Source organism: Acartia tonsa, chromosome 7 (genome assembly GCF_053477335.1).
Source record: "Acartia tonsa isolate MP-2025a chromosome 7, ASM5347733v1, whole genome shotgun sequence".
In the NCBI taxonomy this organism is placed as follows: Eukaryota; Metazoa; Arthropoda; class Copepoda; order Calanoida; family Acartiidae; genus Acartia; species Acartia tonsa.
The window spans coordinates 36,478,703-36,493,562 of NC_137266.1; the positions used below are offsets into that span (position 1 = coordinate 36,478,703).

At 31.0% G+C, this 14,860-nt stretch overlaps 2 protein-coding genes across 3 annotated transcripts; one reads left to right on the forward strand and one right to left on the reverse strand.

Annotated features, from left to right (window-relative positions):
* The first annotated feature begins 75 nt into the window (after positions 1 to 75).
* LOC145323681 (uncharacterized) lies at positions 76 to 7,793 on the forward strand. Of its 2 annotated transcripts, none has more exons than XM_080166128.1 (11): positions 76 to 206; positions 528 to 587; positions 1,006 to 1,058; positions 1,535 to 1,629; positions 2,656 to 2,726; positions 3,473 to 3,535; positions 3,976 to 4,070; positions 4,387 to 4,495; positions 4,750 to 4,846; positions 5,483 to 5,529; positions 7,634 to 7,793. In XM_080166128.1, exons 1-11 carry the CDS (start codon positions 176 to 178, stop codon positions 7,675 to 7,677), a joined length of 765 nt encoding a protein of 254 aa, XP_080022254.1. In that variant the 5' UTR covers positions 76 to 175; the 3' UTR covers positions 7,678 to 7,793. The 2 variants fall into 2 exon arrangements, with proteins under 2 accessions (XP_080022254.1, XP_080022253.1); XM_080166127.1 differs by having other exon boundaries at positions 77 to 206; positions 528 to 590; positions 1,009 to 1,058.
* A 95-nt stretch (positions 7,794 to 7,888) lies between these two features.
* LOC145324518 (uncharacterized) lies at positions 7,889 to 14,258 on the reverse strand. Its single transcript, XM_080167102.1, has 8 exons — positions 14,241 to 14,258; positions 12,618 to 12,669; positions 11,378 to 12,184; positions 11,155 to 11,202; positions 10,710 to 10,761; positions 9,664 to 9,729; positions 8,771 to 8,834; positions 7,889 to 8,006 (listed from the first exon to the last, which is right to left on the reverse strand). Exons 1-8 carry the CDS (start codon positions 14,256 to 14,258, stop codon positions 7,941 to 7,943), a joined length of 1,173 nt encoding a protein of 390 aa, XP_080023228.1. The 3' UTR covers positions 7,889 to 7,940.
* Positions 14,259 to 14,860: the final 602 nt, after the last annotated feature.

The window sequence follows — 14,860 nt, forward strand, 5'->3', positions numbered from 1 at the left end:
TATCCCTTAAGATCCCTACTCCCAAATAAATATATATTTGAGGTTTCCGCCAACTAGCGAGATCTTTCGTTACAAAATCGCAGATAAGCTTATAGATAACAACAAATACTTTGGAACAAGGATTTAAACCAATTGAGATTGTACGATGTTTGTGCGTTAATTAAGATGCTTTAGAATGACAGGACCTGCTGATCAACGCTCACCAGGTTAGGTTAGGTTATATTGGGTACTGGGTATCCCCGCAGGATATTTAGAGGGGGGGGGGTAGGATGGATACACCTACTTGGTGTACACTTTCCTAAAACAAAGGGGATGTTTAAAAACTTGCATAAAAAAACAAATGAGGCCTGTTAGACTTTAATAAGTATGCAAATAACAATCTTCTTGAAGCCTTTATTAGACTCTACCGATTTTGGCTTAAGGGTGGTGTCAAAATTTTCAAATATCCCTCTGTGGACGAACCTGGCCTGGTTTAAAAGCTTCTTCAATTAAGCTTCAATTAAAATTAATAACTTAGCTTTTTATAGGTGGAGTTTGGGACATTGTTTGGAAAGGTGTTTGGTGGATCTTAACTTCCATCCCAATAGGTGTTATTTATTTATATACAAGGACAATAATATCCATAAGTGGAGCATCAACAATTAAATACTGTTTTTAAACCTGCAATGGACAGTATATTTTGTTCTGAAACCATTATTATTAACAGACTAGCTGTCTTTGTGATGGACAAATTGACATGGTACCAAAAAGTCTTAGAAATTTATGGTAATTAGTTGCGCATATTTAAGGTTTCAACATATCTTTTCCCACAATAAGACATACAAACCAGATTGAACGACCTTTGTCTTGAAGTGCTAATAAATAGTAGTGGCTTTTGCCTGTTTTTGGCCAAGACACTCCTCTTAATAGTATCTGACGCCTATTACAAGAAATTTATTTTCCCTCTAATGTAATTTGTTTAGTGATAAGAAAAATTTGGAATATATTATTATGATATTTATTTAGGAATATCCTACAAAGACAGACTTCAGCTAAGACATCCTATTAATCTTCATAAGGTATGATTATAACAGGGGTAACAAAATCCATTAGTACTGAAGCATAGATTAATGGCCTTAATTTTAGAGTAGATGCTCATATTGGGGCAAGGGTTTCACCAAAAAAATTCTTAGCCAAATCTAATAATAGTTATTTATCGCATCGTAATATAGATAGCTTTCCGTGGATATTAAAATGAAAACCTATAAGATCATAACCATCTTTGTTATCCCCGAGGTGCTAAAGTGCTGTTATAAGAAAACTGGTATTAATTTTAATATTCGTGGAAAATTGTTTTTAATACGATGCTGTACATGATTTTTCTGCATGGCTGAGAACCGGTTCAAATCCAGAGGATATCAATGGGATTTGAAGCCATAATGGAAATCTTATTAATCCCCATAGCAACTAAACATTAAAAAAAATCTACCTTTAATAGCAGACGAGTTTCTTAATTGTCTAATGCCTAAAAACAAAATAAATTATATATATTTAGGGCCTAACATTTTTTGTGATTGGATTTCTGAGCTTCTATTATGGAAGGTTTACTTATCCTGTAGCTGCTTACATTGGGGTTCATGGAAGTTATGGGTAATTATCCATCTATCTATCCGTCTATATGTCTATCTATCTATTCATCTGAATGTCTATCTATCTATGTGTAATGTCAGTCTATCTATCCATCTATATGTCTATCTATCTATATCTATGTGTATATCTACCTGTATGTCTATCTATCAATCCATCTGTATTTCTATCTATCTATCCATCTGTATTTTTATCAATCTATCCATCTGTATGTCAATCTACCTATCTATATGTATGTCTATCTACCTATCCATCTGTAGGTCTATCTATCTATCGATCTGTATATCTTTCTATCTATCCATTTGTATGTCTATCTATCTATTTATCTGTATGTCTATCTATCTATGTGTAATGTCAGTCTATCTATCCATCTATATGTCTATCCATGTGTATATCTACCTGTATGTCTATCTATCAATCCACCTGTATGTCTATATTCAATCCATCTGTATTTCTATCTATCTATCCATCTGTATTTCTATCAATCTATCCATTTGTATGTCTATCTACCTATCCATCTGTAAGTCTATCTACCTATCCATCTGTATTTTTATCAATCTATCCATCTGTATGTCTATCTACGTATCCATATGTAGGTATATATATCTATCCATCTGTATATCCATCTTTCTTTCTGTCTATCTATCTGTATGTCTATTTATCTGTATGTTTATATATCTGTATGTCTATCTATCTGTATGTCTATCTATATGTATGTCTATCTATCTGTATGTCTATCTATCTATCCATCTGTATTACTATCTATCAATCCATCTGTATTTCTATCAATCTATCCATCTGTATTTCTATCTATCTATCCATCTGTATTTCTATCAATCTATCCATCTGTATGTCTATCTATCTATCCATCTGTATTTCTATCTATCTATCCATCTGTATTTTTATCAATCTATCCATCTGTATGTCTATCTACCTATCCATCTGTATGTCTATATTGTCTACCTATCTATATATTTATTCTTCAAGGCAGCTTTGCTATACTGTTGAACCTAAACGTTCTTGTTTTAGATTTTTATGGTTATCGAAAGAAGAAATTTACAGAGATGCCAGCTGGGAGACACCCTGTTCTTTAGGATCAGGTATATATTGCTGAAAGAGATCAATAGAGAGTGTGTGAGAGAGAGAGAGAGAGAGAGAGAGAGAGAGAGAGAGAGAGAGAGAGAGAGAGAGAGAGAGAGATAGAGAGATAGAGAAAGAGATAGAGAGAGAGAGAGAGAGAGAGAGAGAGAGAGAGAGAGAGAGAGAGAGAGAGAGAGAGAGAGAGAGAGAGAGAGAGAGAGAGAGAGAGAGAGAGAGAGATAGATAGATAGAGAGAGAGAGAAATAAGCCTTAAGACAAGAGATGAAAATAGACAGCTAAAGAGAGAGGAAAAGAAATAGCAACAGAATGAGAGATAAAGCGAATTAGGGATAGAAAAGAGAGATTAAACTTGACTTTTACAGTTGTATTGTTTGAAATCAACAGGACGATTCGTTTTACAATTCAATCCGTACTGCACTAACCGTCCCTAGATGTTGACAAGAACTAGCTTTTACAAAATAATAAAGAATTATAGATCCAGACATTTTTAGTTAGAATGCACTAGATGCAAGCAATTTCTTTTATCTGGTTGTAACGCTATGTTGAAAATGCAACTTTCTCAGCTACTATTTAAGATAGTCTGTTGATTTTTTTTATCAAGATACCTCTTATCAAATAATCATATATTTTTGTGTATTCAAATGTTTCTTGATTTTTATGCCTATCATATACTTATCCCTCTTCTTTTCTTTGTTATGATCAATAAATATATCTGCTTTATAATTCACTTTGTCATATTGTTTAGGCGTTGGTGTGTTTGTTGGTGTTAGCTTTCTATATTGGTCCAGCCCATATTTAATCATCACAGGTAGTATTAGCATCATCCATTGGTAGTTTATCTATCTATCCATCTATTTATCTATCTAACTACCTATCTTTCTAACCATCTATTTATCTATTTAACTACCTATCTTTCTAACCATCTATTTATCTATCTAACTACCTATCTTTCTAACCATCTATTTATCTACTAACTACTAGTTTCTATATTGTTCCAGCCAATATCTAATCATTACAGGTAGCTCCTATCATTAATTTGGTATTTCCATCTTTAAGTTAACACAATTGCACATAAAACATACATATAGAATTGACTGTCATAAAACTTCTATTTATCTTTCTATCAATCTATCTGTCTGTATGTCTGTCTATCTATCTATCTATCAATCAATCAATCTATCAATCTATATGTCTATCTAACTCTCTGTCTATTTATCTATCTACCTAATCATAATCTATATTTGTAAGGTGGAGAATCTACCGAGCCAGGACCTATGCTCCTATGCATCCTTGTACTTTCATACTGTATTGGCCTTTGGATGCATCATACAGCTGACGCGCAGGTTTGATAGAATAGTCCTATGGATTTAAATCTATTGAGTATATTTATATTGGTTTTTACTTTTAATGTTTTTTTTCTCGTATTAATTCGAATCCGGTGGATAGGAACCGGTTCTCATCCATACGAAAAAACTATGTCTAACATCGTATTATATCCAGCTTTCTACGAATATAAAAATGTACAATCATAAGATTAAAACCAGTTTTTTTAGCCCCGAGGTGCCGAAGGCACGGGCTAAAAAAACTTAATAATTGCACATTCTATATCCGCGGAAAGCCGTATATAATACGATGAAAGAAATAACTATTAACTTTTAGAAATATTTTGTGCTACGGGCTAAGAAAGGGTTGATAACTAATGGAATGTTCGCTAGATGTCGCAATCCTAATTATCTAGGAGAAATTATCATCTATGGAACTTTTGCAGGTTATCTACCTATATATTTATTCATCTATCCATATCCATTTAATTATCAATCTATCTCTCTGAAATGTTCGTTAGATGTAGCAATCCAAATCATGTATAGAATTTTTGGTCAATCTTTCTATCTAACTATCTGTTCATCAATATATAGAACTTTTGAAGTTTAACTATCTATCGGCCTATTTGTCTGTATAATTATCAATTTTCCATTTAAATTGATTTTAATTGATTTTAAAATTTCGAAATTTTATATTTAGGATTTAGTTGGAACCATCCCTTATACTATATTCCCTGGATTAACTGCTTTGTAATATGGACATTCTTGTTTTATCCTGGTTGGCTAGCTAAAGATAGGTAGGTAGTATCTATCTATATGTATATCTATCTCTCTATCTGTAAATATCCCTTGGATTAACTGCTTTGTAATATAGACTTTCTTGTTTTATTCTGATTGGCTTGCTATCATCTGTCTATATATAAGTTAAAGTCTATCTTTATATCTATTAACCAGTACAATTTACAGTGCAATTTCCCCTCCCTCCCTCTAAATTATCTATCTACAAATCTGAGTGAAATGTGATTTTCCCCACTGCTATCTAAGAGAGAATGTATGTTTTTGGTAAAGAGCATCCAACACACAATTTACTGTGTCCATATCAGTTTTCAGGTCATGCAGAAAAACACAGATTTATTTATCTATTTAATCACAATAGTTTTTTTCCTTTTACTTTTTATGACGTCAGCTCTCTAGCTTACTTTTCCCATCTATTTATGTTTAGCTACTTGTAGATGTTGTCATCCTTATTTTATTCATTTTTCTTTCCATCAATTAGTTCGTAATTTGTGCATCAAAATTTACTAAATACGCTTGCAGATCCAGGTCTTTAAATAGTTTTCATTTAACCTTAATTATTACTATACTTTTGTCTTGGCAGCCTATTGTAACTGCGATACTTATGGACATATCTTTCCTTGTTTAAATATATCTAGATCAATGTCGAGATACCCAGAATGGTCCGAATACATTTCTAGAAGTGGTTAGTAATTTTAGTAGCGAAGCTACTCTATAAATGACGTTGTCTGACCGTCGGTTCGAATTTAACATCCTAGGAGGCATAGATTTTCTCTACTTAGCAGCTACGCACAAAGAGGCATATAGGGACAATTTATGGAAGGGCCGATTGCTTAGGGAAGGTAGGTAGGTGATAAACCTTCATTGGACCTATAATCAGCTTCATTGCAGCTTATATCAATAACGAAATTAATTTGGAAAAAATTACGAAACCTATACGTGTTTTTCAGCTGTCGTTGGGGGGCAACACATCGTAAAATTGACGCTCTCTTCATTTGCCCCCCAAATTTTATTTTAGATTTAATTCACTTGTTGGTTATACATTATTCCTGGCTTTATTGTAAAGGAGAATCATATCGGTTCAGCGCTTCGACACAAACAAACACAGATAGACATCATGCTACTTTTATACAGTGATACATTTGTATCTTTGTTATAGAGTAGCTACGCTTTTAAACTTATCAGAAAAATAGATGAACTGAAATTAGTTTCCGAATGTGAACACATTTTCCTAGGTGTTTCCCAATCCTATCTCAATATTTGCTACTAGCTAAAAAACCTTCAAACTTCAAAAAAAAATCAAAATTTGAATGTATTAACGATTTATACATTATACATTTAAAGTTTTAATTTTTCAAAGAAGTTGTATCAACTTTTTTGCTTTTTATTTAAGATAGCTAGCCGGTCCTTTCAGTAAGTAGTAGATGTAAAATTTTTCATAGAATTCAGATATGCAATCGGTTTTTTTGTAGACCTCTTATTTTTTAAGTAATTTAAGTTTTTAAAAAAAATAATTAAGTCGGTTTTAAGGTACTAAAACGCAACAAAATAAAAGAAGAAAATGGCCAGTATGAACAAAAATAGTAAGATCTTTAATTTGACACCTTACTTTTAAAATTCTGTTGAGTAATTATTGAAAAAATTTATTTTTTTAACCTCGGTTTAATAAAAACTTTAGACCTAAATATTTTCTCAAACAGACATAAAAAACATGGGTTCATATATACCTTTAGAATCAGAAAAATATTACGAATCTATTCTAAGCAAAATTGAAAAAGTTTTATAAAACTATAATAAAAAAATAAGTTTATTTTAAGAATCATAATTTTCGGCTTTAAAGGGTTAGCTTAAACCAAACCTGAAAAAAACCTAAACAAAAGACAATGCAATGTAGCAGATATTTTTTAAACACAAGAAACAATAATGTATTTTTAACTGCATTGTTTTGAAGTTTATAAACAGACTGATGCATATTTGTTCATAATTTTTCATTCTTTACATGTTCTTTAATATCACTATATTTATTGTAGTATATATTGTATGAACGTTCTCCTTTTTTTCTGGCAATTCTATAGGTTAATTTTATAGATTAAGCTTCCCGATTCGTCAATTTTTGCGATTTGTGTTTGGCTAGTTTAGTAGTTACAATTCTTAAAATAACTTTTTTAATTTTTCTATTTTTTATTACAATTTTTTTAAACTTTTTCAATTTTGCTTACAATGGATTCATATTATTTTTCTCATTCTAATGGTATATATGAACCCATATTTTTTATGTCTGTATGAGAAAATATTTAGGTTTAATGTTTTGATTAAACCAAGGTTAAAAAAATAGATTTTTTCAACAATTACTCAACAGAATTTTAAAAGTAAGGTGTCAAATTAAAGATCTTACTATTTTTGTTTATACTGGCTATTTTCTTCTTTTATTTTGTTGCGTTTTAGTACCTTAAAACCGACTTAATTATTTTTTTAAAAAACGTAAATTACTTAAAAAATAAGAGGTCTACAAAAAAACCGATTGCATATCTGAATTCTATGAAAAATTTTACATCTACTACTTACTGAAAGGACCGGCTAGCTATCTTAAATAAAAAGCAAAAAAGTTGATACAACTTCTTTTGATTTTTTTTTGGAAGTTTGAAGGTTTTTTAGCTAGTAGCAAATATTGAGATAGGATTGGGAAACACCTAGGAAAATGTGTTCACATTCGGAAACTAATTTCAGTTCACCGAAAAATAACCTTGTATAACTAGTTTTTGGGTCCTTACCATCTAATTCTATTTTAGGACTTATTATACCCTGGCCTTTTGCTGGAAAGAAACGTGAATAAACCAAAACAAGATTATTTTCTTACTTTATATTGAAGATAAATATTATGGACGATTTTTAAAATTCTTTTATAAATTAATTAATGATTTAATAATAAAAACCAATTTTATCAAATGTTTTTGAAAAAAATTATATAATCTTATTAAATACATATACTATTTTACAAACCTATATAGGTAAAATATAGACAAACCATCAATTTAAATTTCATGTTTATTTTCATTATTTCATACTAATAATTTATTTCAAAATAGTTTATAAGAATTAAAGTTTTCTGATTTTTTCAGCCACAATTTTGGGATTGTCTTCTTTAATGTGTTCCTTAGCATCCTGAAATTATAATAAAAATAAATTATCCTTATATAAAAGAAACAGAATGTCTGTCTGTATGTCTGTCTCTCTGTCTTTAGCTAAGGATCTCTCTCTCTCTCTAACCGCAGAACTGATAAGTTTTTCTTTACAATGAAGCTTCTTTAAGGCCCATGAAAGTTTCATTAATATTTAGAGAAAGAGTACTACCAAGAAAAATCACTAGTTATTACTGTGCTACGTATAGATAGATAGATAATAATATTATCACCCTGTGATAATCAAAATCACAGTTATGATCCCTCATATGGAGATTATAGAAATATTTGTTATTACTGTGCTACTTATAGATAGATAATAATAATATTATCACCTTATGATAATCAAAATCACAGTTATGATCCTTCATATGGAGGTCATAGAAATATTTGTTATTACTGTGCTACTTATAGATAGATAGATAATAATATTATCACCTTATGATAATCAAAATCACAGTTATGATCCTTCATATGCAGGTCATAGAAATACTTGTTATTACTGTGCTACTTATAGATAGATAGATAATAATATTATAACCTTATGATAATCAAAATCACAGTTATGATCCTTCATATGCAGGTCATAGAAATACTTGTTATTACTGTGCTACTTATAGATAGATAGATAATAATATTATTACCTTGTGATAATCAAAATCACAGTTATGATCCTTCATATGGAGATTATAGAAATATTTGTTATTACTGTGCTACTTATAGATAGATAGATAATAATATTATTACCTTGTGATAATCAAAATCACAGTTATGATCCTTCATATGAAGGTCACAAAAATACTTGCCACATCTAAATATAAAAAAAATATTAAAATATAATGAAGTTATTATCTCATTTGTTGGCTTTGAAACTTTAAAAAAGTTAAATTTCAGAAGAGGTAATTTTATTTATAATCGTTGGGTTTGAACATTAATTTAATGTCTATTGTCTTTCCCCCTACTAGCGGCTTCGCCCCTAGCCTCTAGGGGCTTTGCTAGATGATAAAAAAAAGTTAAGGTGAAATTCGTAAAAAAAGGACCAAGGATATCTCCTACAAAAAAGAAAAAAATGGGGGGGGGGATTTTTTTTGTTTTTGGGGGGGTTGGGGGTGTCCCACACCCCAAGAAAATAGCCTAAAACCACCACAGGACCAATAGGTATATACTCTGAAGAGTAGAATCCAATCGGTTCAGTGGTTACCGAGATCTTAAGGGACAGACGGACGGAAGGACAGACATCGTTCTACTTTGTATTATAGAAGATAAAAGCGCTTTAGAAGCGTAAATAAATTCAAGTCTAAATTGAAATTTATATTTTGCTGCATGTTTCTTTTAATATATTTAGACAATTATTGGTTCTAACTACCGAGCCAAAAGGAGGCTTTTTGAGAGTGTTTAAGCTTGTTACTTATTTTAATAGTGCCTATAAAAAATGACGTCATACTGGCCTACTAATGGTCAATTAATATTTAAACTGGACTGCATTTAGTCTGTATAGTGGTCTATCATTGATCTTTGTATGTATTGTATGGCGTCATTTTTATAGGCACTATAAAACACTTCCAATATCAAACAAAGCAAACAAATGTATACCAGATGATTATTCTTTATTTTTAATCAGTTAAACAAACTGTAATAACCTGCATTTATAAGCTGTCAGTTTTAGCCTCTTTCTGCATCCTTTCTGTGCACAAACACGAGATTTACTAAAATTTTATAACATAACAACTCGTTTTATTATAAACAAGGATGACAACATCCATAAAAGCTAAGCACTGAAACGGTAGGACAAACGGACATTAACACTTGTATAGTGTCAGAACTGAATAATCAGAATATAAATGTATTAGAGTCAAAGCAAAGTGGTAAGTAAATTTGTTGAAAAACTGCTTGATACAGGATAGTGTTAAGGACTTATTTACACTTTTAGGACTTGATTATAGAGTTGTTGTTTATAACATTATACTTTGTTGTCCCAGAAATCAATATACCAAAATTCAGATCAATCAGATGATTAGATCACATAAAAAGTTAAAAAGTAAAAAATCAACATGTTTAAAATGGACATACAGACATTTTGGTAATGATTATAGAGTTGCTACGCTTTCTAAATCGTACCTAACTACTAAAGGAATCACCATGCAAAGTTTGAAATTGATAGGACAATTCTAACATGCCTAAATTAACGAAAAAAGCTATCCGTTACGGACTGACGGACGGACCGACCCTAGTTATAGAAAAGCTTCGCTTTTAATAAGTTTTTTTGTGCATTTTGTCTTAAAAGGGAAAATTTGTGATATATAAGCAGATGCAATTTTATTATCTAGTCTTGGAAGCGGGTTACTTAAAAGAAGTTTTGCTACTATCGTTTCAAAGCCCAAAATACATTTTTTAACCATATTCTAAAAATCATAATACTAGTTTAGTCGTTTTAATAACATCCAGGGAAAAGGGAATGTGATTCTGACAAACAATTATAAGTGAAAATTTCCCATCAACCCTATCCCTTTTTTCTCCCCTTCTTATCCACTTCCCTTTTAGTTACACCAAAGAGCAAGTTTTACTCCAACAAAATATTTAATTTTTGGCAATTTCAAATGGAATTTATTAATTGGCTGAATAGCAGCCCCTGATAACATGCTTTATATTAAAAGCTTTGAAACGTATTTTTAAAAAATTTTCTTACCTTTTTGCTTTATTCTTTGCATCATTGGGTCGACCACTTATTCCTACGTCAGCTAAAAAAAATATTTTTTTTCCGGCCACGTTGAACAAAAATATAATAATAATCTCGAATTAAAAAAATATATGAAAACAGTCGAGAATGACAAAAGGGGGGTGGAAGAACGTCCCAATTTCGATTTTAAGGTTTGTGTTTACATACCACCCCCCCCTAAACCCCTACTTCACGCCGCTGAAAGTTTTATCTAAAAACAGTTTGACTTTCACAAAGTGTTTATTTCAAACAAACAAAATATATCTAGACAACTAAAGTATAAGAAAGTTTGTAGTTACGTCTATAAAGATCTCATAAATGTCTAGATTGAAAGGGCTACACTTTTCAGAAAAGCATAGGTAGTATTGGTCTTAGTTATTAAAAAGCTTTTTTGGAAAAAAAATTATTTTTATACCTTTCTCTTGATATGCAACTAATTCTCTCTTTCTCTTCTTATTTAGATCTAACAGATTATCAAAAAATTTCAATCAATCAAAGATAAATTTGTGATGTCTGTATGTCCTTCTGTAAGGGTTAACTGATTCTTGTAATACACCTTATCTTCAGCAGCAGAGCTAAAATGATTCAAAACGAACAATTTAAATGAAAAAGTAGCTGCAATAATTAAAATATCTTACCCTTATTTTTAGCTGTATCGTTGGAAGGATCATTAGTTTGAAAAAGATCATTGTCTTCGTTTGAAGCAGCATTTAAAGACTCAGTAGCATTTGGAGAATTATTGCCGTTTCCTTTCGTAACTTGTTTTGATGCTGTAACATTCCTAGGTTTATTGTCAGTGGTTTTAGCATTTGAGCCATCTTGAGAACTAGCATTTGGTGATTTGTTAGCGTTTGTAGCTTTATTGTCCTTTGATTCAACTTTTGAATCAGTCTTAGAAGCAGAGTTTGATGAGTTGCCATTTGCTCCAGCAACGTTTGTAGGATTGTTGCTATTTGCTTTGGTATCTTTTTTTGGGGCTGTATTTGGTGGTTTACTATTATTTTCTTGAGCGTCTAACGGTTCATTGTCCTTTGATACATCATTTGAACCAGTTTTAGAAGCAGCACTTGATGATTTGCTATTCGTTTCCGAAGCGTATGTTGGACTTTTGCTATTTGACATACAATCTGTGTTTGAAGTAGCATTTGATGGTTTGTTATTGGTTTCTTTAGCGTTTGCTGGCCCATTGTTCTTTGATACAGTGCTTGAACCAGTTTTAGAAGTAGAATTTGATGGCTTGTTGTCAGATTCCTTATCATTAGCTTCGCTATATTGCTTTGAATCAGCATTTGATGGTTTGTTATTAGCTTCTGTACCGTTTGTAGGACTATTCTCATTTCCTATGGCATCTTTTGAAGTAGATTTTTGTGGTTTATTTGTTACTGTGTCGTTTGCTGGTTTATTTCCATTTGATTTAGAAGCTGTTTCTTGGTTGCTATCTGAGTCTAATTCAAAAGTCACTTTGTACACAAGAAGTAGCTAAATGAAACCACGTCAACAGGGGCTTTAACATTCGAAAATTATCATATTTTTGCTTTGCCAATTCAAAATATTACAATCCCCTTAACAATATGCCTCTCTACAATTATTGATTTTTAAGTTTCTACGCTCTCCGGTTAATGTTACAAAAGTTCATAAGAATGGTTTGATGCAAAAATTCTAACATGCCTAAATTCACAATTAGAATCTTTAGCTATAGACAAAAAATCCTACTACTTTAGATGAAAGGATAATATCAAGAGGCCGGACAAATAAATCAGTAAGTTGCGATTATTTTAGACCAGGGCATTTACCCTACTCTAACTATAAATGTCGGATTCTTTCACAGCATATTGTAAAAAAAAGGCAATGCTGCAATATATCAAGTGCATAAAGTGCCTGGTCTATTTTGATTATCATCAGTTTTCTTCTTCTTACTGCCATCTGCTTTCTAGATTAAAACAAGGATGACAACATCCATAAGTAGCGAAGCACAAAAATTATGGATGGATATCCGGAAAAAATTTAATTTATTGCAGTTTCATAAAAAAACATTAAACTAAAAAATCACGAAACCTTATTTGAATTATAACGTGAAAATCTAGGAATTGATCTAGCACCTCAGCAAACCGGTATTATCCTCTTAGAAATTTTTTTTTCAATATTGAAAATTTGAGTAACAAATCTCGATAAAACTTGATAAAAGTATGCATAATATATAAGTATTCAATCCCTGAAAATTTCAGCCATCTGTGTTGAATAGGTGTTGAGAAAATCATAAATACTTAAAAATGTAGGAATAGATCTAGCACCCCAACCAACTGATGAATCTTAATGAAACTTAGTGAAAATACGAAGACTGTTAACATAATTAATCCCTGAAAATTTCAGCTCTCTATCTTTTATAGGATCCGAGAAAATCACGTTTCCCCCTTTCTGTCTCAGACGGACGGACATTTCGAATTATAGAGTAGCTTTGCTACTAACAAGGATGTCAAATACATACATACATTATAGTACATACAGCAAGGCTTATACATCAGACAGACAAACGAACAGTGACAAATATATAGAAATAATGCACTGAATATTAGAATAAAACAATAGAGGGGGAAGGGGTTAAATAACGGTATGTCCCTAGGACCCTGTGCCGACTTTCAGTTGGGTCCTTAAATATCAACAAATAGCATTTGGACGAAAAAGGTCTAGGTAGTGACCTGGTTATAGATCTATATTTATAGATTTATTCACTGAATATTAATATATGGAATTTCTTAACTCATGTTAATTGATCATTATATAAAAATTATAATTTTTGTGATAATAATTTTAAACTCAAGATGTTTACAATGGACCTACGGACATGATATTATAGAGATGCAATGCTTTCTTAATTATATCCAACTTATGTCAATCATCATCAATGTTTTAAATCGGTAAGACAATTCAAACAGATCTAAGATTAACGTTGAGAGCTCAGCTAGCAGTTTCGGATGGAATAACCTTAATAAGCCTAGCTTTTAACCATATTATATTTTTTTGGTAAATAGCGCAGCAAGTAGTTTGATTTGGCATTAATTAACCGTAGAAGAAAACCAAAATATATCAGACCATATCATAACTACTAATGCTTCAATTTCATTAACGTCGACCACATTGTTAACTGACGCAATAACGAGCTGTTATTTTTTTTAAAATTGGCATTATATGCTATAGTAGCTTGAAAATAAATAGATATCATTGACATATAACATTTTATTGAATGGGAATATTGTCAACAAATCACTGAATATGACATTTAAATTTATCGAGTAGATGACTATGTTTAAGTTTGAATGAACAAGCATAAAAACATTTTCGTTAGCAAATGTTCAAATTCTAGAAAAGCTTACGTAATAATACGAACTACCTATCAATTACAGAGAATCTTTGCTTTAACTGTTAAACAAGGCATTTAAGTATTAAAAATTTATAGAACGATTCAATATTAAATAATTAGAATTACAATTTGTAAAATCTTACCTTACTCACACCCGACATTTTGAAACTAATTTTAATTAGGAGATTTTTTGCTATTTTTTCGAAGATTTTTAATCCCGTAATTTTTTTAATTTTTGTAGCACAGATTCAAATCTGATTAATTTCCTCTGGATAAAAAACCAGTTCTGAACATCTCCGTATAAGGGTTTTTGCTTGTACGTTAAGATCTTGTTATCCAATTGACAAATATAGTTCTCCTTTATAGTAAAGCTTCTAATTAGGGATGGCAATCCGGATCCGCCCAATTTTTGGGCTAATTTTGGAATCCGAATCTGGTTTTTTAATAGCGGATTCCGGATTCTTAATTGGTAGGCTAAAATTAGCGTCTTGAGTTTTTTCTTTCAACTGCCTCTTTTTAAAGGCAAAGATTATCATCATTACATATAAAAACTGGTTCGATTATCGAAAGTGAATTATAGAGAACACCAAGAACATTAATTTTTAGGACATATGTAGCACTTAATTTTTTTAATTAAAAAAATCCTTTTAAAATACTGTTAGAATCCGGAATCCGCCAAAAATAAGAATCCGGAATCCACCATTTTTTGACGGATTCTTTTAAGAATCCGGAATCCGAATCCGGCCCAAAAATTTGACAGATT